General features: G+C 44.7%; 2 protein-coding genes and 1 non-coding gene across 3 annotated transcripts in view; 2 read left to right on the top strand and 1 right to left on the bottom strand.

The window, feature by feature from the left end:
* LOC141484360 (small subunit ribosomal RNA) overlaps window positions 1-302 on the bottom strand; it is a 1,920-nt gene extending 1,618 nt beyond the window's left edge. The window contains exon 1 of the ribosomal RNA XR_012466604.1: window positions 1-302. This exon is cut by the window's left edge and continues 1,618 nt beyond it. This is a non-coding gene — a ribosomal RNA (small subunit ribosomal RNA).
* A 12,469-nt stretch (window positions 303-12,771) lies between these two features.
* On the top strand, window positions 12,772-13,146 carry LOC141484353 (histone H2A). Its single transcript, XM_074179407.1, has one exon. It carries the CDS (start codon window positions 12,772-12,774, stop codon window positions 13,144-13,146), a length of 375 nt encoding a protein of 124 aa, XP_074035508.1.
* An 8,861-nt stretch (window positions 13,147-22,007) lies between these two features.
* LOC141484352 (histone H3-like) overlaps window positions 22,008-22,500 on the top strand; it is a 495-nt gene continuing 2 nt past the window's right edge. The window contains 2 exon segments of the mRNA XM_074179406.1: window positions 22,008-22,302; window positions 22,304-22,500. The exon segment at window positions 22,304-22,500 is cut by the window's right edge and continues 2 nt beyond it. Of these exon segments, the coding sequence (XP_074035507.1) occupies window positions 22,069-22,302; window positions 22,304-22,480 (411 nt within the window). The 5' untranslated portion in view covers window positions 22,008-22,068 and the 3' untranslated portion in view covers window positions 22,481-22,500.

The following is a 22,500-nucleotide window of genomic DNA, read 5'->3' as shown; positions in this document are numbered from 1 at the left end:
TGCGAGACCGTGCGATCAGCATAAAGTTATTCAGAGTCACCAAGGTGTACGATGACGAGCGAACCCGCCACCGATTGGTTTTGATCTAATAAAAGCGCTCCTTCCGTCTCCGGTCGGAACTCTGTTTGCATGTATTAGCTCTAGAATTACCACAGTTATCCAAGTAAATGTGGGTACGATCTAAGGAACCATAACTGATTTAATGAGCCTTTCGCGGTTTCACCTTAATTTGGCTTGTACTGAGACATGCATGGCTTAATCTTTGAGACAAGCATATGACTACTGGCAGGATCAACCAGGGAGCTGACGTTCTATCGTAGAACTAGTTCAGTCTCCATAATATTAAAATAATAATAAATACGGAAACAGATCTATATTCTCTTTTCGTGCGTGTTGTGTGTGCGTTATACGAAATATAAATTTTCGAAACGCCACGCTCAACGAAAAAGTTGTTATATATCTCTATGTGTCTCTGCATTATTTCATTCAAATAAAACCGGACCGACAACAAATCGAACTATAACATTGCTCAAGAAGAAATATTACAACACACGCTCGTCGTACTCGACCTGATGATAATGTTACACAAACCACCGGCGTACACGTACGTATGGTAATTTTTCGAAATACAATATATAATAGACGATATATACGTCGACCGGCACAAAACTTCGAACATTCTCTCGACCCTTCGCTAGATTGAAAGCGACTCGGTGTTCTCGAAAGATTCGTTCCGAAATTATATTTATTCTCGCTCGGACAGAGGAGAGCTGTCGCATATTTTGTGTAATAACAAAATTTTTGTTATTTTTTGGTTGATCGCATAGGGACCGCTTACGTAGAAACGCTCGCTAAATCCGCGATCTCGCAGTGTCTGACGGTTTCGGTTGGGTAGAAGCAGAAGATATACTACTACGAACTATCCACACCACCGTGGGCGAAGCCCGCACTCGACACGATATCGAATTAATGTTATTATTCAGCAGAAAAACGAATATCGTGTGATTTGGTTATCGGTGACCACGGTACCGACAGCGCTCGAGCAAGCGTCTGCCGATACTATAGAGGAAGCGTTTTCGATCCGTTTCGAAACGTACCTATCCCCCTATAGCGGCGTTTCGAGCACATCGCCCGTTTTCCGTTAACGCTGACGGGACCCTACGCGACTTTCGGTTTTTTCCACTTTTCGTATAGTCCTAGTCAATATAATTTATATCCGTCGATATGATATTGTATCAGACATGAATACGCATATCGATCGATATATTAAAATATTATAGGATAACGTTCTGACAACAGGACGTCTCGATTACAATGTTTATCGGAAAGTGTAGTGAAAATTTGTGTAAGGCCCATACCGCTTTCTCGCCGTTACAACATATAAGTTGAGACGGTGAGACGATACTTGAATTAATGGGAGCAAACAGAATTTCGGAAGCGTGATAAAAAATTTTCAAAGAGAAATTTTGGCGAAAATTTCACTATACTTTCCGATATTTTCACCACACTTTCCGTTATTTTCACCACACTTTCCGTTCATGATTATTTTCGCCAAAATTTCCGTCTGAAATTTTTTCTTCACGCTTCCGAAATTCTGCTCGCACCAGAAGGCAGAGGTAAACTTTCATTACACTTTCCGTTATATTTATGTTTTCACTACACTTTCCGATACTTTTATATTTTCACCACACTTTCCGTTCACGATTATTTCGCCAAAGTTTCCATCTGCAATATTTTCTTCACGCTTCCGAAATTCTGCTCGCTCCCAGAAGGCAGAGGTAAACTTTCATTACACTTTCCGTTATATTTATGTTTTCACTACACTTTCCGATACTTTTATATTTTCACCACACTTTCCGTTCATGATTTATTTTCGCCAAAATTTCCATCTGAAATGTTTTCTTCACGCTTCCGAAATTCTGCTGCTCCCAGAAGGCAGAGGTAAACTTTCATTACACTTTCCGTTATATTTATGTTTTCACTACACTTTCCGTTATCTTTTATATTTTCACCACACTTTCCGTTCATGATTATTTTCGCCAAAACTTCCATCTGAAATATTTTCTTCACGCTTCCGAAATTCTGCTGCTCCCAGAAGGCAGAGGTAAACTTTCATTACACTTTCCGTTATATTTATGTTTCACTACACTTTCCGATACTTTTATATTTTCACCACACTTTCCGTTCACGATTATTTTCGCCAAAGTTTCCATCTGAAATATTTTCTTCACGCTTCCGAAATTCTGCTCGCTCCCAGAAGGCAGAGGTAAACTTTCATTACACTTTCCGTTATATTTATGTTTTCACTACACTTTCCGTTATCTTTTATATTTTCACTACACTTTCCGTTATCTTTTATATTTTCACCACACTTTCCGTTCACGATTATTTTCGCCAAAGTTTCCATCTGCAATATTTTCTTCACGCTTCCGAAATTCTGCTCGCTCCCAGAAGGCAGAGGTAAACTTTCATTACACTTTCCGTTATATTTATGTTTTCACTACACTTTCCGCTACTTTTAAATTTTCACTACACTTTCCGTTTTCTTTTATATTTTCACTACACTTTCCGTTCGGGTTATTTCGCCAAAATTTCCATTTCAAATTTTTATTTCACGCTTCCGATATTCTGCTTGTTCGCGGAAGGCAGAGGTAAACGTTCACTACACTTTCCGTTATCTTTTATATTTTCACTACACTTTCCGTTATCTTTTATATTTTCACTACACTTTCCGTTCGGGTTATTTCGCCAAAATTTCCAATTCAAATTTTTATTTCACGCTTCCGATATTCTGCTTGCTACCGGAGGGCAGAGGTCGATTAAGTTTGACGATAGTCGTGTCACTAAGTGTTCTGGCGATGTTCTAAATTTACTGTAGTCTCTGGAGATACCCTACATTTTGTTTTATAAAAGAGAAGACATTAGTAGATCAAGATGTTCACATGATGTGGTGCTTGCTGCTGCTGCAGGTTTTTCCGGGTTTTCCTGCAGCTGAAAAAGCAAATGCGCCACTGGAATCATCAATGAAGTCGCCCCTCCGGAGCGTCAATTAAATTTTGTTGTTTCATAATTTCATGATTTGTATTACTTTCTTGACCTGAGACTTACTTCAAAAATATAAAAAATACACACGAATTCATTTCATAAGCTTTTGTGGTTCTGAAAAGAACCTTTTTTTTATGGAAACGGTAAGGACAATACAGGGGGAGGCATTAAATTCAACCGCCAAATCCGTACAAGGTTCGACCTTGCCTTTTCAGGGCGTATACAACATCCATGGCTGTGACGGTTTTGCGTTTCGCATGTTCGGTATATGTTACGGCATCTCTGATAACATTTTCGAGAAATACTTTGAGTACTCCACGAGTTTCTTCGTATATCAAACCCGAAATACGTTTAACACCACCTCGACGGGCTAATCTTCTAATGGCAGGTTTCGTTATTCCTTGGATATTATCACGCAATACTTTACGATGACGTTTCGCTCCTCCTTTTCCTAAACCTTTACCTCCCTTGCCACGACCAGTCATTTCGAATGTTAAGAATAAATTATATACTGCACGATACGAATGAAATACTGTTAGTGATACTAACGACAGACTTCGACTAAAGTTCTACACCGAACTCGGTCGGGTTTTGTTAAATTTCATGACTCCGCCCACAACTGGAAATCGGACCAATGGCGTCTCGTCTAGATGGTATATAATAGTTGGCGTGTATAAGCCGACTCAGTTCATATGTTGTCCGTCTATCGTTCGGTATACATTTCGTTCGTTACAATTCGCAATAGGTTTTGAAAATGGCTCGTACCAAGCAGACCGCTCGTAAATCGACTGGAGGTAAAGCTCCGAGAAAACAATTAGCTACTAAAGCAGCTCGCAAAAGTGCACCGGCTACGGGAGGTGTTAAAAAACCTCATCGTTACAGACCCGGTACTGTTGCTCTCCGAGAAATTCGACGTTATCAGAAGAGTACTGAATTGTTGATTAGGAAATTACCCTTTCAACGTTTAGTTCGAGAAATCGCTCAAGATTTCAAAACCGATTTACGATTCCAAAGTTCAGCCGTCATGGCTTTGCAAGAAGCTAGCGAGGCGTATTTGGTAGGACTCTTCGAAGATACGAATTTGTGCGCCATTCACGCCAAGCGCGTTACCATTATGCCCAAAGACATTCAGTTAGCAAGGAGAATACGCGGAGAACGAGCTTAATTTCATATATATATATCCCAATATATATTGAAAATATATACAAAAAAAAGGTTCTTTTCAGAACCACAAAATGCAATTGATGAAAGAATTCGTTTATCGATAGATATGAATGAATGAATGAATGAATGTATGATATTTTCAATAACTCGCATCACGTAAATATTAAATCACGGGTGTTTGCAGAACATGTTCAGTATGATCCAAATATGGATTATAATACTGAAATTTTTTACTTTCCGAAACGAATCTTTCGAAAAGATCATTTTTAGAAACGGCTGAGATAAATAACGAAAAACAAGCGATCACTGAATGAAAGATCGCTCATAACATCACCATCTTTTCGTAAATTTCCTCTGATTCATATTTTTGAATACCTGGCATAAATCTCGAGTGACTTTTTGTAATATACCCTATACCAAAAATGAATCGTTCTCGAGATATTCGATCGTTTATACAGAAAAAGTAGGTATTATTCGGTTCTCGAGCCATTTCCCTATAAAATTGAAAACAAGTCTCATAGAATACATAAGCTATTATTGATTCATCAAAATATTACATTCCGTCGTCTTGTAGGAGGAGTAACATTTCCAAAATGATGAACGAGGTATTTGGAGTCGATGAGTAATTCTGAAGATATAAAAATCAGTGATTTCTCAAATGGAACACCCTTAGTTTGGAAATCTCGAAATGATTTTGACTCATTTTCCTGAAACGATCCCAATATCAGAAAATAAGTCAACTGTTCACAAGACATATTTCAATGAAATAGAAAGACAGAGCAATATTTTTTAATTTTTACTCTTTTACGAAATTATTCGATTCATATCAATTCGATAGTCGGCGGCGGCGGCGGAAGAAATATTATTTATCTATTTTTTTTCTGTTTATAGGGATAGGCTAGGTAGGTAGTTCTGACTATTTATTTATATATTTGTTGGACAGTTGAATTATATACGAATTCTTGTAAAAAAAATTGTGGCCCTGAAAAGGGCCATTTGTTTTCTTAGACTTCGTCGCCGGAGAGAGAAGTCAACTGATAGAAGAATTTACTTCTTCTTTTTTGGAGAGGCAGCTTTTTTGGCTTTCGGAGAAGATGCCGATGCAGGGGTCGCTTTCGCGGTTTTCGGTTTGGGTGCTTTCGGCTTTTTTGTTGGTCCTTTGTTAGTTTTCTTTGCTTTCGAAGGAGACTTGGTTTTACTAGCAGAAGTCGCGGACGAAACCTTAGAAGCGACGGTCTTTTTATCCTCGGCAGTTACCTTTTTAGGCTTGGCTGCGGCAGCCGCTTTCTTTTCCGGAGAGGCTTTCTTACCTTTCGGTGATGCAGCAGCCTTCTTGCCGGTTTTAGCTTTTTCACCAGCTACGCGTTTAACGGGAGTTTTTTTGGCCTTCGCACCGGCCGTACCGGACGTTTTCTTTTCGGTAGCCGACGGTTTTGCCGAACCAGAAGATGCCGATGCCAATTTGAACGACCCCGATGCACCTTTTCCTTTAGTTTGTACTAATGATCCGGAAGCAACCGCAGATTTAAGATATTTCTTGATGAAAGGTGCCACTTTTTCTGCGTCAGCCTTATAATTCGCCGCAATATATTTTTTTATGGCTTGTAAAGAGGAACCACCCCGTTCCTTCAATCCTTTAATAGCGTTATTAACCATTTCCGACGTAGGTGGGTGAGAAGGTTTACTTCTTGGATTTTTAACTTTCTTTTCTTTCTTCGCAGTAGACTGTGCCTGCGGCGACGAAGATGAATTAGCCGAAGCCGAAGAATTCTGATTTTCTATGTCTGCCATAGTAAAAAAACAACTGACAATATATTCTCGGAAGATAGATGCTACACTCGTTAGGCGTCTAGAGAGAATGATGTAGTCCTCCCCCATGCCCCTCCCGGGTTGTGTGCCCAGGTCGCAAGCTCCCTCCTTACGGAAATGCTTCCGCAGGTTTGGACCTGGCGACCCTTTCCTTCCACCCCCGTTTCTTAAGGAAACGGTCCTCAATCCAGCTGCTGGCACTTCAGCAAGATTGATATCTAACCTCTTTTGGTTGGAAACCAGCCTTTAGGTGCTTTTATTTCCCTATCTATTCGCGTTTTGAATTTTTGGCTCTTGTTTGTCGCGGTATTCCTGACTGAATTTTTGCATGGGGGCCCCAAAGCTAACGGTGGCCAGAGTTGTGATAATCGGGCTTTTTCCCAGTGAAGCTGAGAAATGTGGTTTTGAAATTGACTCGCGGTTTTGCTGAAAGAGAATATGTGTTAATATACACTGGAATATTATACTTACCGGAGCCGCCTGACGGCGACTCGCGGGGGAGGTCTGCTGTTTTGGTCTATAGGTCTTCTGTATTTGTCCCGTTCTCTGAACCTGGGGTCGTCCATGTTCAACGCTTCGTGCAGGTCTCGAAACGCCGGGTTGTCGTGCACTCTGAGTCTTTCAAACACGCTTTCTGCGTGTTTCCTCAGGTATGTGTCCACGTAATGGGGGTCCTGGTCCAAGTCCCTGTTGATATATCTGTTGGGCATGTATCTGGGTGCGTTTAGAGCGGCCCTTATGCACGCGTTCAAAAACGTTTGTATGTTGTTTCTGTATGTCTGCGCGCAGTGTCCCCATGCTGCGCTGGCGTACAGTATCATTGGGAGGATTATTGTTCTGATCATTAGCAGCTTAACTTTCAGCCCCATGTTGGATTTGGGGCCTATAATTGGCTTTAGCTTGTGTCTGGCTGATCTCGCCATCCCTATTCTCTCCCTTACGTGAGCCCGGAACGTCAGTCTTTTGTCCAGGGTGACCCCCAGGTATTTGGCCTTTTCCTTCCAGGGAATCTCTTGTCCGTTGTAGAGGACGTGTCCTTCCGGTTGCATGCGTCGCCTTCGGGTGAACAGTATCGCCTGGCTCTTGTCAGGGTTAATTGCGATCTTCCATCGGTTTGCCCATTTCTCTAGTCTATCTACTTGTTGCTGTAGGTACCTGGTAACGTGAGTTGCGCTGTTGGATCTAGCCAGCAGGGCCGTGTCGTCTGCATAGAGAGCCAGCTTATTAATGCCGTTCTCTGGCCTGGGCACGTCTGCTGTGTATATAGAGAAGAGGTGTGGCGAAAGGACCGCGCCTTGCGGGACTCCTGCTTCTAGTTGTCGGGTTGTCGAGAGTTCCTTTCCTACTCTGCAGCGAAACGTTCTGTTTTCTAAAAAGGAATCGATTAGTCTTACCATTGTGTCCGGGTAGCCGAAGTCGCTCATCTTTGCTATTAATCCGTTATGCCACACTCTGTCGAACGCCTTGGCGACGTCTAGGAATATGGCTCCGGTGTTGCGTCCTCTGCCGAGGTTGAATCCCTCTGTTGCAAAGTCCACGACCCTTAGGACTTGTAGCTCGGTGGAGTGTTCGGATCTGAAGCCGAACTGTTCGTCCGGGAGGACTCCCAGTTCGTTGGTTTGTTCCTCTAGTCTTTTTAGGATAACGCGTTCCGCCACTTTGCTGATGGCTGGAAGTAAGCTGATTGGCCTGTGGTTTTGTGGGAGCAGGTGGTTTTTTCCTGGCTTCGGTATGTGAATCACCGTTGCCTCCTTGAACGGGCGCGGGAAATGTTGTAGTCTCAGTATGCCATTCACGATGTTTGTGATGGCTGCTATGCCTTTTCGGGGCAGGACTTTCAGTGCCCGGTTTGTTATTCCGTCCGGGCCTGGGGCTTTCCGAGTGATTAGGCGTCTTAAGATGCCTTTCACCTCCTCGGGAGATGTCGCGGCCAGGGGTTGGGTGTTCGTTCGTCGGTTCTTTATTCTTCGCGCCGTTCTTTCCACCTGTCGTTCTGTTTCTTCTACTTCGTCTGTAAGAGGGACTCTGTTCTCTCTGCACTGCCTCTCCAAGTTGTCCGCGAAAGCTTCCGCCTTCTCCAGGTCAGTGTAGACGATTCCGTTGTCCCCGCGTATACGCGGGCATGGCTGACGAGGTCCGTTCCTTAGTATCTTCTGCATTCTCCATGCAGAGTTATCCTCGGTGTTTAACTCTTCTAGACGGGTAGTCCACTGTCTGTCTCTGATGTTTTTCAGTTCTTCTCTTAGCAGTCGGTTGGCTCTGTTCATGCAAGCTTTATCCAGAGGCGCTCTGGTTCTCTGGTAACGCCTTTTCAGTCTTCTTCTTATCCTAATCAGTTCCGTCGTTTCTGGTGGGAGGTGGTCTTGGAAGTTGAAGCGTGGGGCAGGGACTTCCCTTGCGCTTTCGTTCACCGTTCTGATTATTGCTTGCTGTAGTTGGTCCACAGCGTTCCTCAGGTCTTCTGTTGTTTCGATGCGTGGCATGTCTCCCATAGCATCGTGTATGGCGCGCTGGAATCTATTCCAGTTTATTACTCGCTTAACTGGGTTGTCTACTTCCACTTCACCTCTTCCTATTGAGAATAGGACGGGGTTGTGGTCTGACGACCCTTCGTCTAGCACTTCCATCTCCGTTGTTTCGATGTTTTGTACTAGTGCGATGTCGAGGATGTCGGCAAGTTGTTCTATGCCTCTTTGTGGGTAGTGTGTTGGCATGTGCGGTGCCACCACTGTTATCTCCTCAAATTCTTCTAATTGTCTTATTAGTATGTTTCCTCTCGCGTTTCCATACATACAGTTCCACTGTCGTGATTTGGCGTTAAAGTCGCCGATGGCTACTGTTGGTGAGTGGTCTGGGAATATTTCTGCAATATCCGTTCGTTCTAGTCTTGTTTCTCTGGTTTGTGGGCGGAGATACACTGATGCTATTCTTATTTGCCGTATCGGCTTGTTTTGACTTTGACTGCTATGGCTTCGCCGATTGCTATGTCCGGTTTCCTGTCTTCGTACTGTATTAAATCTGTTTTCACTAGTAACGCAGCGCCCCTGCGGCATTGCGTCCCCCTGGCCTTTCTGCCCTGTATATATTGTATCCTGGGATACGACATCTCATCTCAGTCCTTATTTTTGTTTCCTGTAGTGCCATGACGTCTACTTCTAGCCGCGACAGCATTTCCAGGAGCTCGTTTTTCCTGTTTCTCAGGCCGTTGATGTTCCAGGATCCTATCCTTAGGGTTTCCGGAATTCGTTCTGGCATTAACGTCTTTCGTTTTGTGTTAGTGCTGCTAAGACCGCTTGCGCGATCTTTTGCTGTTCTGAGTTGAGACTTCCTAGGACAGAGATTATCCTATTCGTGTCAGTCATGGTGTGGTTTTCCCTTCGCGTTGTCCTTGTCTGCTGGGTTTGAGGCCGCTGGTTCTCCGCTTGTCGCGCCTCTTCCCTCCCTGTTGTTGTTGTGGTGTTGTCCTAGGTTTGGGGAACATTCTGCATCCCCGGTAGCTGGCTGGGTGCGCCTCCAGGCAGTTGGCACACTTTGCTGGCGTCTCTCTTGGCTTCTCGCATGCGCTTGTAATGTGGTTTTCTCCGCATTTTACGCATCTGGCTGTGGCGTGGCAGCACCTCTGCGCGTGGCCGAAGTATTGGCAGCGGTGGCACTGCGCTACGATTCGGCTGTTTGTTCTCTGCGGTTCTGCCCTTACTATTAGATCCACGCATGTTCTTATTTGGTATATCGCGTTCTGGTCTTTGGGGACCTTGACCAGGAAGAGCGGGAGGCTCTGTTTTGTTTTCCTCGAGGTCATTCTGTGGCATTCTATGACCTCGTACCCTTGTCGTCTGAGGTCGGCTGCCACATCTTCCGCCTCGATGTTGTCCGGTATGCCTTTTATCACCACGTGTAGTGGGACTTCTCTTTTTAGCGTGTAGGTGTGGAAGTCTAGTCGGGTTTCCTCCATGTATTTGGTGCAGCGCCGCCAACTGTCTTCCTCGTCTGTGTATATGATTATGCCTTCGCTCGTGAGCTTGGCTCTCGCGAAGTTTATCTTCCTCCTGTTCAGTTCCCTGGACACGTCTGTCCATTTTGTTTTGTCGTGTAATACGATCGGTGGCGGTTTCGATGGGTCGACTGGTGGTTGTGTTTGCGGTTGTGCCTCCGGTGTCTCAGCATTCGGGTTTGGCCGGATTTGTGGCCATACTGGTACTTCTGGGAGTTTTTGTTTTGGCATCTCCGTTTCCGTTGGTGCCATTGTCTCCGTCTCCATTTCCTCTGGTTTTTTGTTTACGGCAATTAGCCGCACGGTTCTTTTTCTGGCCTTTCTTGACTCGGTTTTTACAAAACCGTCCTCCGTCTCTGTGTCCGTGGTCTCCTCTGTTTTCCTTTGCCTCTTCTGGGAGGTTTCTCTTCCCGTTTCCTTGTCATTCTCGATGACTTCGGGTTTTTTGGTCTTTTCCTCTTTGTTTGTTTTTTCGGTTTTACCCGTGGCTGGGGCTTTGGGTTCCTCCTGCTTCTTTCCTGTTTTTTCCCTTTTGTGTCTGGTTTTGCTCTTTCCTTTTCCTCAAGTTTTTTTCTGAGCGTCATGTTTTCGGCCAGTATCTGGTCGAATTTCCTATTTAAGTCTGTTATTTGACTTACCAATCTGTCTAGCGTATCCCTGAGTTTCGCGTTGTCCTCTCTTAAAGCTTTACACTCTGCTTCCATTTTTAGTCTCTCTGTAATTCTAGAGTAAAATTCCTGAAAGTAAGTGGGTTAGTTTGTCGAATTCTTAGTTCTGAGAAGAACTATTTTCCATAAGATGTTAATCTCGTTTAGTTCTAAGAAGAACTATTGTTTGTGTTTCTCAGACACTTCACACTTGTATAGTTTAGGTAGTCCTTCACAGGTACAAGCTTTCGCTTTCAGTTGATGTTCACTCTACGAGATCTCGAACTGAACTGATGAACTATGATGATGATGTAGTCCTCTGGTGTTCCGTTTGTTTAAATATTCTGGGTCGAAGCACAGGCGGACGGGAGACTGAACGCTCGACATTCTCGTTAGACACGATATTGACGGCTTCCATTCTGCTGTCGAAATGTTCGCATCAACTTCTTTACGAAATCAATGCCGGTTTCCTATTTAGACTTCGACTAGCACAATAACGTGGATAGATTCTACGTATTCCGAAAATATTTTCTGATAAGAAAAAGCTAATATTAAACCTCGACAACTCACAGTAAATTACAATGAAATATGAAGTATTGATGATTTTGACGTAACTCCAGACAATTCCTTTCCGAAAATACTCGTAATCGATGATCTGGAAGGAACCTTCGAATAAATATCATAGGCGCGACTGTCTATAGAAACATGATACATTAGCCGATAATACTCGATAAATACACGAGTGAATAGGGGCATCGAAGAGACCTCGTGTCTACCTTCATACACGACTATAACCAAGAACCGACGCTTCTAATAGCATCAACATTTTCAAAAATTATCCCTATAAAAGTGTTCGATGAAAACGGCATTCGAATAATAACGAACGTTATTAATGTTATATTCGATAAGATATAATCATCGTAATATACTTTCAATAAAAAGGTCGATACTACAACACGAACGAACGAACGAACGAACGACGATACTGTGAGCTCTATCTATAACGGAGTAATACACACCCACCCCCACCCGAAATATATAAATCGTCAATGTTATAGTCGAAATCAGAAATGCTAATCATAAACGTTTTTAGACAACATATTAGCACGTAAATAAAAAAAAACACGTTAAAAAATAACATAAGTAATAGAGTACATGACTAGTATAACAGTAACGAACGTTAACTTTTTAGGTTGATAGGTAGGTAAGCACCATCTAAATATAGGTGGCAAAATTATTTATTATCATCGCGCGTTTCACGAAAGGAGGTAACAATGTACTGATAACAAGGCAACCCAACCGAGTGAGACCTAGCGCCCTAGCAAAAATAAATTATCATTCAGCGTCGAAACGATATTGTAAGAATTCTTTCATAAATATTTTGTGGTTCTGAAAAGAACCGTTTTTTTTTAAGAATGTATATCGTAGACCGGAATAAGTAAATTATTTCGAACTGGTATATTTCGTAACTGCTTTGGTGCCTTCGCTGACGGCGTGCTTCGCCAATTCACCAGGAAGTAACAGACGTACTGCAGTCTGAATTTCTCTGCTCGTAATAGTCGATCGCTTGTTATAATGAGCAAGACGGGAGGCTTCCGCTGCGATACGCTCAAATATATCATTTACGAAACTGTTCATGATGCTCATCGCTTTACTGGATATTCCGGTATCGGGATGGACTTGTTTCAATACTTTGTAGATATAAATTGCGTAACTTTCCTTCCTCTCCTCTTCTTTTTCTTATCGGTCTTCGATATATTCTTTTGGCCTTTCCGGCCTTCTTCGCAGCCTTTCCACTAGCTTTGGGTGGCATTCTGAAAATTTAATTTCGTCAATATCAAACAAACAAGTACTATCGTGCAGGTTTGCTTTCGACTCAGTGTAAAAGACGCCACTCTGTCGTCACTATTTCAGATAGTAACTGGAACTCTAGTAGGCTCCGCCCACCGGAAAGTTGAGCGTTCGAGAACGCCCATTGGTCGGTAGGACGGTATTAATACAGGTCGATTCTATATAGAAATCATTGTATAGAAAGCTACTGTTAGAGCAACATCGAATAATTCTCAGTGAATTCTTTAAATTTATCCGATATATAATACTAATCTACGATTCGACATGTCTGGACGTGGAAAAGGAGGTAAAGTTAAGGGAAAGGCAAAGTCCCGTTCCAGTCGGGCTGGACTCCAATTCCCAGTAGGACGTATTCATCGACTCCTTCGTAAGGGAAATTATGCCGAACGAGTTGGTGCCGGCGCCCCGGTTTACTTAGCCGCAGTAATGGAATATTTGGCAGCTGAAGTCTTGGAATTGGCCGGTAATGCGGCTCGCGATAACAAAAAAACCCGTATCATTCCTAGACATTTACAGCTGGCCATTCGAAACGACGAAGAACTCAATAAATTGTTATCAGGAGTAACCATTGCTCAAGGTGGTGTTTTGCCCAATATTCAGGCGGTTTTGTTACCGAAAAAAACCGAAAAGAAGGCATAAGTACACATTTCCTGAGAGAGGAAAGCGACAAATAAAATATCGGCCCTTATCAGGGCCACAACGATTTTCTCTAATGAATTCGACAATTGCATATATTTTTTTTTTATTTTCTTGTCATCGCTTTTCGATACAATTGTTGACGCAGCACGATATGCGATTGTTTCTTTCTTGCTTGCGCATATTTACGTATACATGTATACATGATTAATAATATTATTATTGTTCAACTTCTTATTTTCGTGCCGAAACAAGTGATTTCTATTTGCTGAAATCAAATATCAGAATGTCTGTACGTTTATTCGTGATGAAAATAAAATGTATGCAGTAATATCAGATTTAGGTATACAAATGAATAAACATAACAATATCCATAGAAATATTATACATTCTTGTTCGTGGAATTACAATATAGACAATCATGAGTAAATTGGAATGAATAAATGAAAAAAATTATACCTAATTAAATTATATAGCATAGATGAATGCATACATACATTTCAATATCTGCAGAAATGAATGACGAGTATATAAAAATAGGTTGTTATTATTATTCATAGTAATTTGTGAAATGGGATAGATGAATATTATAAGCATTAAAACAATAATATTTGGACAGTGGTTCATTAACCTTCGATCAGTTTATGAATATTCATTTTTTCAATTTTTTCTTTACGTACAAATGGTATCGCGTTTTAAAGCGGCGTTTCAGAAAAGTTTCATATGTAATTTCTATTGGTGAATAATTGAATAGTTTGGGAGCTACCTAGCTAGCTAGCTAGCTAGATACCAGTAGCTTCCCTGTCCTATAGATTTAGAAACCGAGTGGTATATAATCTAATTGTACAGATCGTTCTTCTCTTTTCTTCTTCGTATACAGATGTAGTAAGGTTGAAATTAATAATTTCGTTAAGTATACAGGATAAAATGAAGCAATTATTCAGGTAATCAAAAGAATGACAGATAATGCTTAAAATTAGATGGGTATATCGTTCGAATTTAATTTGGTAATTCGTTAATTATTACTCACACCAAAGTAAAGTATATAAATCGAATTCGTTTTGAAAACAAATTGTGGTTCTGAAAAGAACCGTTTTTTTTTTTAAATTTCTCGTCGGAATATGAATCTAACCGCCGAAACCATATAATGTACGCCCTTGACGTTTGAGAGCGTATACTACGTCCATGGCCGTGACGGTTTTTCTTTTGGCGTGTTCTGTATATGTTACCGCATCTCTGATAACATTTTCGAGAAATACTTTGAGTACTCCACGAGTTTCTTCGTATATCAATCCGGATATACGTTTTACCACCTCCACGACGAGCTAATCTTCTGATGGCAGGCTTCGTAATTCCTTGAATATTATCTCGCAACACTTTGCGATGTCTTTTTGCTCCGCCTTTTCCTAATCCCTTTCCTCCTTTTCCTCTACCAGTCATTTTGTGTAATACAAACGGAAGATTATAGAGAAAAAAAGTACGAGCGAAATACGTTATTACTACTTCGAATGCTCGAGAACAACTGAAGGCCGTCGGCGCTGGAAAGCTGGTTTTGTCTTGTTTTTGGGGACACGCCCACTTTCTTCGATTCAACCAATGGTAGAAGTTCCCTATCCTTATACCTGAATAAAACTGTTAACGTGTCGCCAGGACGGTACCCGGAGCGGTCCTGAAGTGATACCCGGCTGGGTGTGGATTTGCAACGGACCATCCGCTCCTGGGCCGCCTGTCGCACGCAGACCAGAGCCGGCAGGTGCTAGGCCGCCGGAGGATCTATACGGAGCTCCGTCCTCGCTCCCCGAGTTCGGAACGTCGCGGTTTCCCTGCATTGCTGCGATCTTCCTTTTCATACACAAGATCTGCGATTCTATTATATGTTCCCTATTCACTATCTATCTAATGGGCGCCGCGGGGGTGCAACTGGCCACCACGATGGCACTAGGCCGGACCAGAGGGTTCCCTACGATCCCTAAACCTAGCCGACACACTATCGCGATTTGACCTACCTAGCTCCCTAAACCCGAAGGAAAGAGACTGCCTCCGGAGGCGCACGGTCGCTTTAAAGCCCCCAGATATCAGTGCAATGGGACAGCCCACGTAGACTGCCCCTTAGATATGCTGGGTCGGCGTACCCTCCGATGTATTCAAGCCTGGGTAGGCCAAATACGTCCAAGAAGGCCGGCTAGTGGGTCCCTCGGTGCGGCGTGACGCCGAAGTAGCAGATTTCGAATTCTTTTTATAAGGTAGTCCTAAAAAGGACAAGTTTGAACTAACAAGTTCAGTTTAGAGTCGGTTTACAGCTCCTGAGAGACACTGTTGGTGTTTTATTATCCTGGAAATCTCCTTGGTACAACGATGGGGATGTATATGTACACCTCGGTATATATCTATGTGTATTTATATAGTTGGACGTCCAAGCTCCTAGGAAAACTCCTCTTGGAAAAAAAACTCCAGTAGTGTTGTTGCCTTGAAAAAGGCAAATTTGGGCAGTTATTTATGTCGAATTCACTTCGGGAAGTAATTTGGGGTGTTTGTTTTTACTTCCCTAATCTCAGTATAAAGAAACTACTGCCGAAGACTCCTTTACAATTCCAAAAACTATAATTAGCCAACTTCCAATAATTCAGGTCAAAAACGCTCGATGTTTACTTTACAATGCTCAGAGTCAGACTCAGCTGCCCTAACCCGCGAAGCCGTCTATATTTATCCATACGCGGCGCGCGCGCGTAGGCTCCGCCTACTAGCTATCCTTCCCTTCGCCTTCTCTGATTCGCTAATCTTCGCGATACATATACTGAATTATTGGACGTTGGTAACACCCCCGCTTTAAGGAGTCGCTTGTAGTTTCTTTAAAACCGAGACCAGGAAGTACTCTTTATTAGGGAAATACTCAAAACAATCTTTTTACAATAAGTCCTTAACCTAATTTACAATATTTTATCCCCCTTAACCTAAGTTTTTAACAAAATACATCACTCAGCTTCCTTGCCTGTCCCTCCTCTCAGGCTCTGCTGGCAACAACAATAATTACACAAGGGATCTTACTTATCTTATACCTAAGCTATTTAATCTACATGCGCCGAGCGCGGGTCAAGGTGCTCCTGACCTTCTCGCGGAGGTGGGGCAGGTCTCAGATCGTCCGTGTGGATGACCGGTCTACACCACCTTTATTCACCACGTATGTGTTAGGACCCAACTGCCTCTGGACTCGACACGGAGTTGTCCACGTTGGCCCAAAGTTCTTCCGAGCTCTCTTGTCGTAATTTCGACACAGCACCCACTGGCCCGGCACGAACACGACAGCCGGCACTTTGTTCTTATCCGGGAACCGTTTATTGCGATACGCAGCCGAGCTCTGCTGTGCTTCCTCTACGCGTTGGGCACGGTCCTCATTATGAGGCTTCGTCTCCTTTGTAGGGGAGTGTCCCAATCGCCAGGCCGAGGCAACTCGTAGCCTAGCAGGAGCTGGCAGGGAGTGACATTCGAAGCCGCGTTGGTACGGGTTCGTAAGTTGAAGATAATTTCCGGGAGACATCGCTCCCAGTGCGATTCGTCTTTACCTATCAAGGCAGCCCGCAGCATCTTCTTCAGCTCCTGAACCCGTCTTTCTACAGGGTTAGCCTGTTGGTGGTACCCGGGGCTAGTCCGCGTCGCGATCTCATTCCGTTGGCAGTACTGTTCCCAGTTCCTGCCCAAGAACATCGCGGCACTATCCGTGATCACCACCTCCGGGAACCCCCACCGATAGCAGATCTCCTGCGCAAGAAATTCAATCACGGTGGCCGACTGAACAGACTCTGCGGTGCGGGCCTCTACCCATTTGCTGAAGCAGTCGGTGGCCAATATGATATACCTATTACCCTTTTCCGTAGGGCTATAGGGGCCAAGTACGTCAATTGATACCATCTGCCAGGGACGGTCTGGCTCATTCGGCCGTAGGGGGGCGGCTTCCTGGGGAGGACTCCGCTTCGTTGTTGCGCAAGTCAGACACGTGTTCACATATGCGGAGACCTGCTTCCGCATATTAGACCAGTAGAAATGTCTACTGATCTGATTCTGGGTTTCTTCTACTCCGGGGTGACCTGCTTGATCATGATAACGCCGGATTAACTGATCCCAGCAGCGCCTTGGGACCAGTAACCTCTTGGCATCCTGGTTAGGTCCCACATAGTACAATAAATCACTTTCCATTTGGAAATCATGCAGGATCCGTTTCTCGTATTCGGTCGGATTAGGGTTCGCTCTGGCCCTCTCGATCCGGAGCCTAAAACGTCTTACGCTATCACTACTACGTTGCAGTTCAGCGACCTCCTCGAACCAGGTCTGTATCTGATTCAACGTCTCGGGGTCGCTGGCCTGTACGCAGACCAAGTCGCATACGTTAAATAGCTCGCCCAACTCGTCCGCGAGCTGAAGCAGGATCTCATCCTCCGCTTCGTCAGGTGTCTCCATTTCTTTGTGAGGAAAGAACATCCTCTCTACGTCGGTATCAAGGTCCATATTTGTTTGGGGCTGGGTCGGATTTCGGGACAGAAAGTCAGGTAGCTGATTCCTCTTACCTGGTATGTGTTCCACCCTGAAATCATATTCCTGTAGGAGCAAAGACCAGCGAGTCAGCTTGGCTTTCTCATCCTTCATCTTGTCTAACCACAGCAGTGCCGAATTATCGGTGAACAAGGTAAAGCTCCCATCCTGGAGATAATGCTTGTACTTTTTAATCGCCCACACCACCGCAAGGCATTCGGTCTCATTGATATGATATTTCCTTTCGGTGGCGTTTAGCTTGGCGCTACTATAAGCGATTATCCTCCTATTACCTCCTTGGGGTCTATTTGGAACAATACGGCGCCAATGCCAATATGGCTGGCGTCCGTCTGGAGGCCATATGGTAAGTGGGGGTCAGGTCGCGCTAACTCTAACGGCTGGGAAACGGCTTCCTTTATTGCCTGGAAGCTGTCTTGCGCTTCCGAGGTCCAGAGAAACCTTTTCTTTCTATCGATAAGGTCGGTCAGCGGTGCGGCTATCTCGGCAAAATTCGGGATGTATTCCCTAAGCCATCCGGCGGTGCCCAAGAAGGCGCGCACCTGCTTTATATTACTGGGCGCTGGGAACTCCTTTACGTTTAAAACGTGTTGCTCCTGCGGCTTATTCCCATCCTTGGATACGACCCGGCCGAGGTAGTTCAAGGTGCTAGACCCGAACTGGCACTTGGATGGGGACAGCCAGAGCCCATGAAGCCTCAGTCGCTCCAATATCAGCTGCAAGTGACCGCAGTGCTCCTGTAGATCATGTGAATATACAATGATGTCGTCCAGGTAGACCTTGCAGAACTTGTCTACAAAACCTACCAAGACTTCCGACATCAGTTTCTGGAACACGGCAGGCCCATTCTTGAGTCCAAAGCTGAGAACCTTGAACTCGTACACCGCTCCATCCGGTCCTCCGAATGCGGTGTACTTCCTAGACTCCTTGTCCAATGGGGCCTGCCAGAAACCGTTCCTTAGATCTAAGGTTGTGAAGATGGATGCCCTACCCATCTCTCGCACCGTCTCCTGAATTGGGGGTAGATAGGGGGCCTCCGTTATAATCAACTTGTTTATCTGTCTATAATCTACACAGAACCGGAGTTTCCCCCCTTTCTTGGGGACCAAGACTACTGGCGAGCAGTAAGGAGAGGTGCTTCGGGCAATCACTCCTGCCTCTAATAATTTAGAGATTTCGTCATGGACGATTGCCTTCCGCACCTCCGACATTTTTCCATAACGGGACTGTCGGAAGGGCCTCTCCTCCTTCACTCTTATCTTATGTACCGTAGCCTTGGTTTGGGGCTGACGAATTGTCTCCTCGAAGACATCTGGGAATTGTTTTAAAATCGGGAGGAGCTTATCCTTGCTCTCGGGGGAAAATTGAGAGTCTTCCAACTCCAGCGGGATATCCTTCCTTAAGAAATTTCTTTGGCTTGGGTATGTCTCAAAATAAATGCACAATCTGGGGGCTTGCCCCAAATAGATTGACCCTCTGCCTACATCTATAGTAGCTTCAGTTTTCTTAAGGAAAGGAAGACCCAAGATTATTTGCTCCTGCAACTTGGTAAGGACCGTAAATTTAATCTGGAACTTCCGTTCTTCGATTTCCACTGGCAGCGTGATCTGGCCTAAACTCTGGCTTATGTTGCTTTCGCAGCCCATGAACACCGTAGCCGGGTTCGGAAGTCTGGTTAAATCCATATGAGCGATCACGCTAGCTTGAATGAAATTACTGGAAGCTCCAGTATCAATAAGGGCGGGCAGAGTCGTGGAATTGACTGTGCAAGGGATCCTAGGGAGGTTCCTCCCTATCAGAGGGCGTTCTTCGGCTAGAGACATGTAACACTCCAGCTCAGTGAAGTTTGGGGAGTTTTTGCAGTGGTTCTCAACTATTGGGGCCTTCGGCTCTCCACTGCTAGATGCTCCAGCCCCATCTAGTTTTCCACCTGCTCCGAGGACATCGCTTCCACCACGTTATTGTGGCGTTCACGACGCTCATTGCTCGCTGCCTGCCTGGGTGCTGATCTATCTTGATCAGCAGCCGCTGTGGGGGACGGTAAATCTCCGCAGAGCCAGCACCCCGATTGTTGTTCCACCCTCCTTGGTTGCGGACTACATTGCCTGAGTTCGGACCCGTCAAGGTGCGATCGGTTTGGGGGTTTATGCTTCTATGCATTTTGTTGGACAACCTCAAGTCCTCCTCAATGTTGCTAGCGTCTTGTATCAAATTCTCAATGTTTACCAACTGCTTGCCCCGAAAGAAGCAACGCAGCTCAGGTGAAAGTAGTTGGGCTATGATCTGCAAGACCTCCCTTTCCTGCCCGCCAGGAAACAGCCTTTTTGCTAGTCCAAACTTTTTAATTATAAATACGTCCGCCTTCGTATTTCGGTCTTGTCCTTCCCCATAGAACTTTGCCGTGAGCTTTGCGATCAGCTCAGGGCTGGCGTATTTCTGAATTAGTCTCGCCACCATCATCGACCAGGTGATTTGGGTCTGTGAATATATTGCTGCCCATTTAGAAGCGTCTCCAGTGAGCTGAGCAAACAGTATATGTACCCAGTCTCCTTCCGGAACATCACTCCTCACCAACTCCGTTGAAAGCTTAGAAATAAAAACTTCCGGGTCTTCGTTTTCGCTTCCGGAAAACGTCGGGAGCCTAAACCTTTCGAAACGGCTATTATTCGGCTTTTGGGCTTGGCTGAGCACTCTACATAGCATAGCCGACAGCCTATCAATCGAATCCTCTTGACTCTCTCGCCTTCCAGACTCTTGCCCAAGAGGCTGAAAAGTCACGTGTCTATTTATCTCTGGGCGCCACTGGCTATTTGGTACAAGGCCTGCAGCCAGAGCAGGCTCCTCTCGCGGGGGACTCATAAGTCTCTGCTTGCCCTTGGAAGGGTCCAAGTCGTTTGGAGTGAAGGTGGGGACCCAATCTCACTGATTATCCGAAAGGATGCTCCTTCCGCATCCCTAAGGGTATGGTCAAGGCTTTCTTGAGCGGTCCCTCGCCTTCCTCCTCAAACGTGGAAGTAAGACTCCTAAAGGGAGTCTCTAGACCTCCCTTATTCTCAAAACGCTCCTCGTTCGTCGCAGAAGCTCGTTCTTTCCTCGATGCCTCCTCCTGGAGACGCAAAAATGCCCCACGTTGGGCGCCATGTCGCCAGGACGGTACCCGGAGCGGTCCTGAAGTGATACCCGGCTGGGTGTGGATTTGCAACGGACCATCCGCTCCTGGGCCGCCTGTCGCACGCAGACCAGAGCCGGCAGGTGCTAGGCCGCCGGAGGATCTATACGGAGCTCCGTCCTCGCTCCCCGAGTTCGGAACGTCGCGGTTTCCCTGCATTGCTGCGATCTTCCTTTTCATACACAAGATCTGCGATTCTATTATATGTTCCCTATTCACTATCTATCTAATGGGCGCCGCGGGGGTGCAACTGGCCACCACGATGGCACTAGGCCGGACCAGAGGGTTCCCTACGATCCCTAAACCTAGCCGACACACTATCGCGATTTGACCTACCTAGCTCCCTAAACCCGAAGGAAAGAGACTGCCTCCGGAGGCGCACGGTCGCTTTAAAGCCCCCAGATATCAGTGCAATGGGACAGCCCACGTAGACTGCCCCTTAGATATGCTGGGTCGGCGTACCCTCCGATGTATTCAAGCCTGGGTAGGCCAAATACGTCCAAGAAGGCCGGCTAGTGGGTCCCTCGGTGCGGCGTGACGCCGAAGTAGCAGATTTCGAATTCTTTTTATAAGGTAGTCCTAAAAAGGACAAGTTTGAACTAACAAGTTCAGTTTAGAGTCGGTTTACAGCTCCTGAGAGACACTGTTGGTGTTTTATTATCCTGGAAATCTCCTTGGTACAACGATGGGGATGTATATGTACACCTCGGTATATATCTATGTGTATTTATATAGTTGGACGTCCAAGCTCCTAGGAAAACTCCTCTTTGGAAAAAAAACTCCAGTAGTGTTGTTGCCTTGAAAAAGGCAAATTTGGGCAGTTATTTATGTCGAATTCACTTCGGGAAGTAATTTGGGGTGTTTGTTTTTACTTCCCTAATCTCAGTATAAAGAAACTACTGCCGAAGACTCCTTTACAATTCCAAAAACTATAATTAGCCAACTTCCAATAATTCAGGTCAAAAACGCTCGATGTTTACTTTACAATGCTCAGAGTCAGACTCAGCTGCCCTAACCCGCGAAGCCGTCTATATTTATCCATACGCGGCGCGCGCGCGTAGGCTCCGCCTACTAGCTATCCTTCCCTTCGCCTTCTCTGATTCGCTAATCTTCGCGATACATATACTGAATTATTGGACGTTGGTAACAAACGACCGATCGTGAAGGCTCACTAATCAGTATTTGTCGTTCGACTGAGGAACTATTCGTATACGATGGCTCGTACAAAGCAAACAGCTCGCAAATCTACCGGAGGTAAAGCCCCTAGAAAGCAGTTGGCTACTAAAGCCGCCCGAAAAAGCGCACCCGCTACTGGAGGAGTTAAGAAACCTCACAGATACAGACCCGGTACTGTCGCTCTTCGAGAGATTCGTCGTTACCAAAAAAGTACGGAATTATTAATCCGAAAACTACCATTCCAGAGATTAGTAAGAGAAATCGCCCAAGATTTTTAAAACTGATTTGCGATTCCAAAGTTCAGCCGTTATGGCTCTACAAGAGGCTAGCGAAGCATATCTGGTAGGCCTTTTCGAAGATACCAACTTGTGCGCTATACACGCTAAGCGTGTTACTATTATGCCAAAGGATATTCAATTGGCTAGACGAATCCGCGGAGAACGTGCTTAATAAAATCGAATAGTACGACG

Source organism: Leptinotarsa decemlineata, unplaced genomic scaffold (assembly GCF_025532065.1).
Source record: "Leptinotarsa decemlineata unplaced genomic scaffold, Ldec_3_MD MMD2_tig00005515, whole genome shotgun sequence".
NCBI lineage: Eukaryota > Metazoa > Arthropoda > Insecta > Coleoptera > Chrysomelidae > Leptinotarsa > Leptinotarsa decemlineata.
Note: the sequence above shows the minus strand (reverse complement) of the source record. Positions and strands in the feature narration are given on the sequence as shown.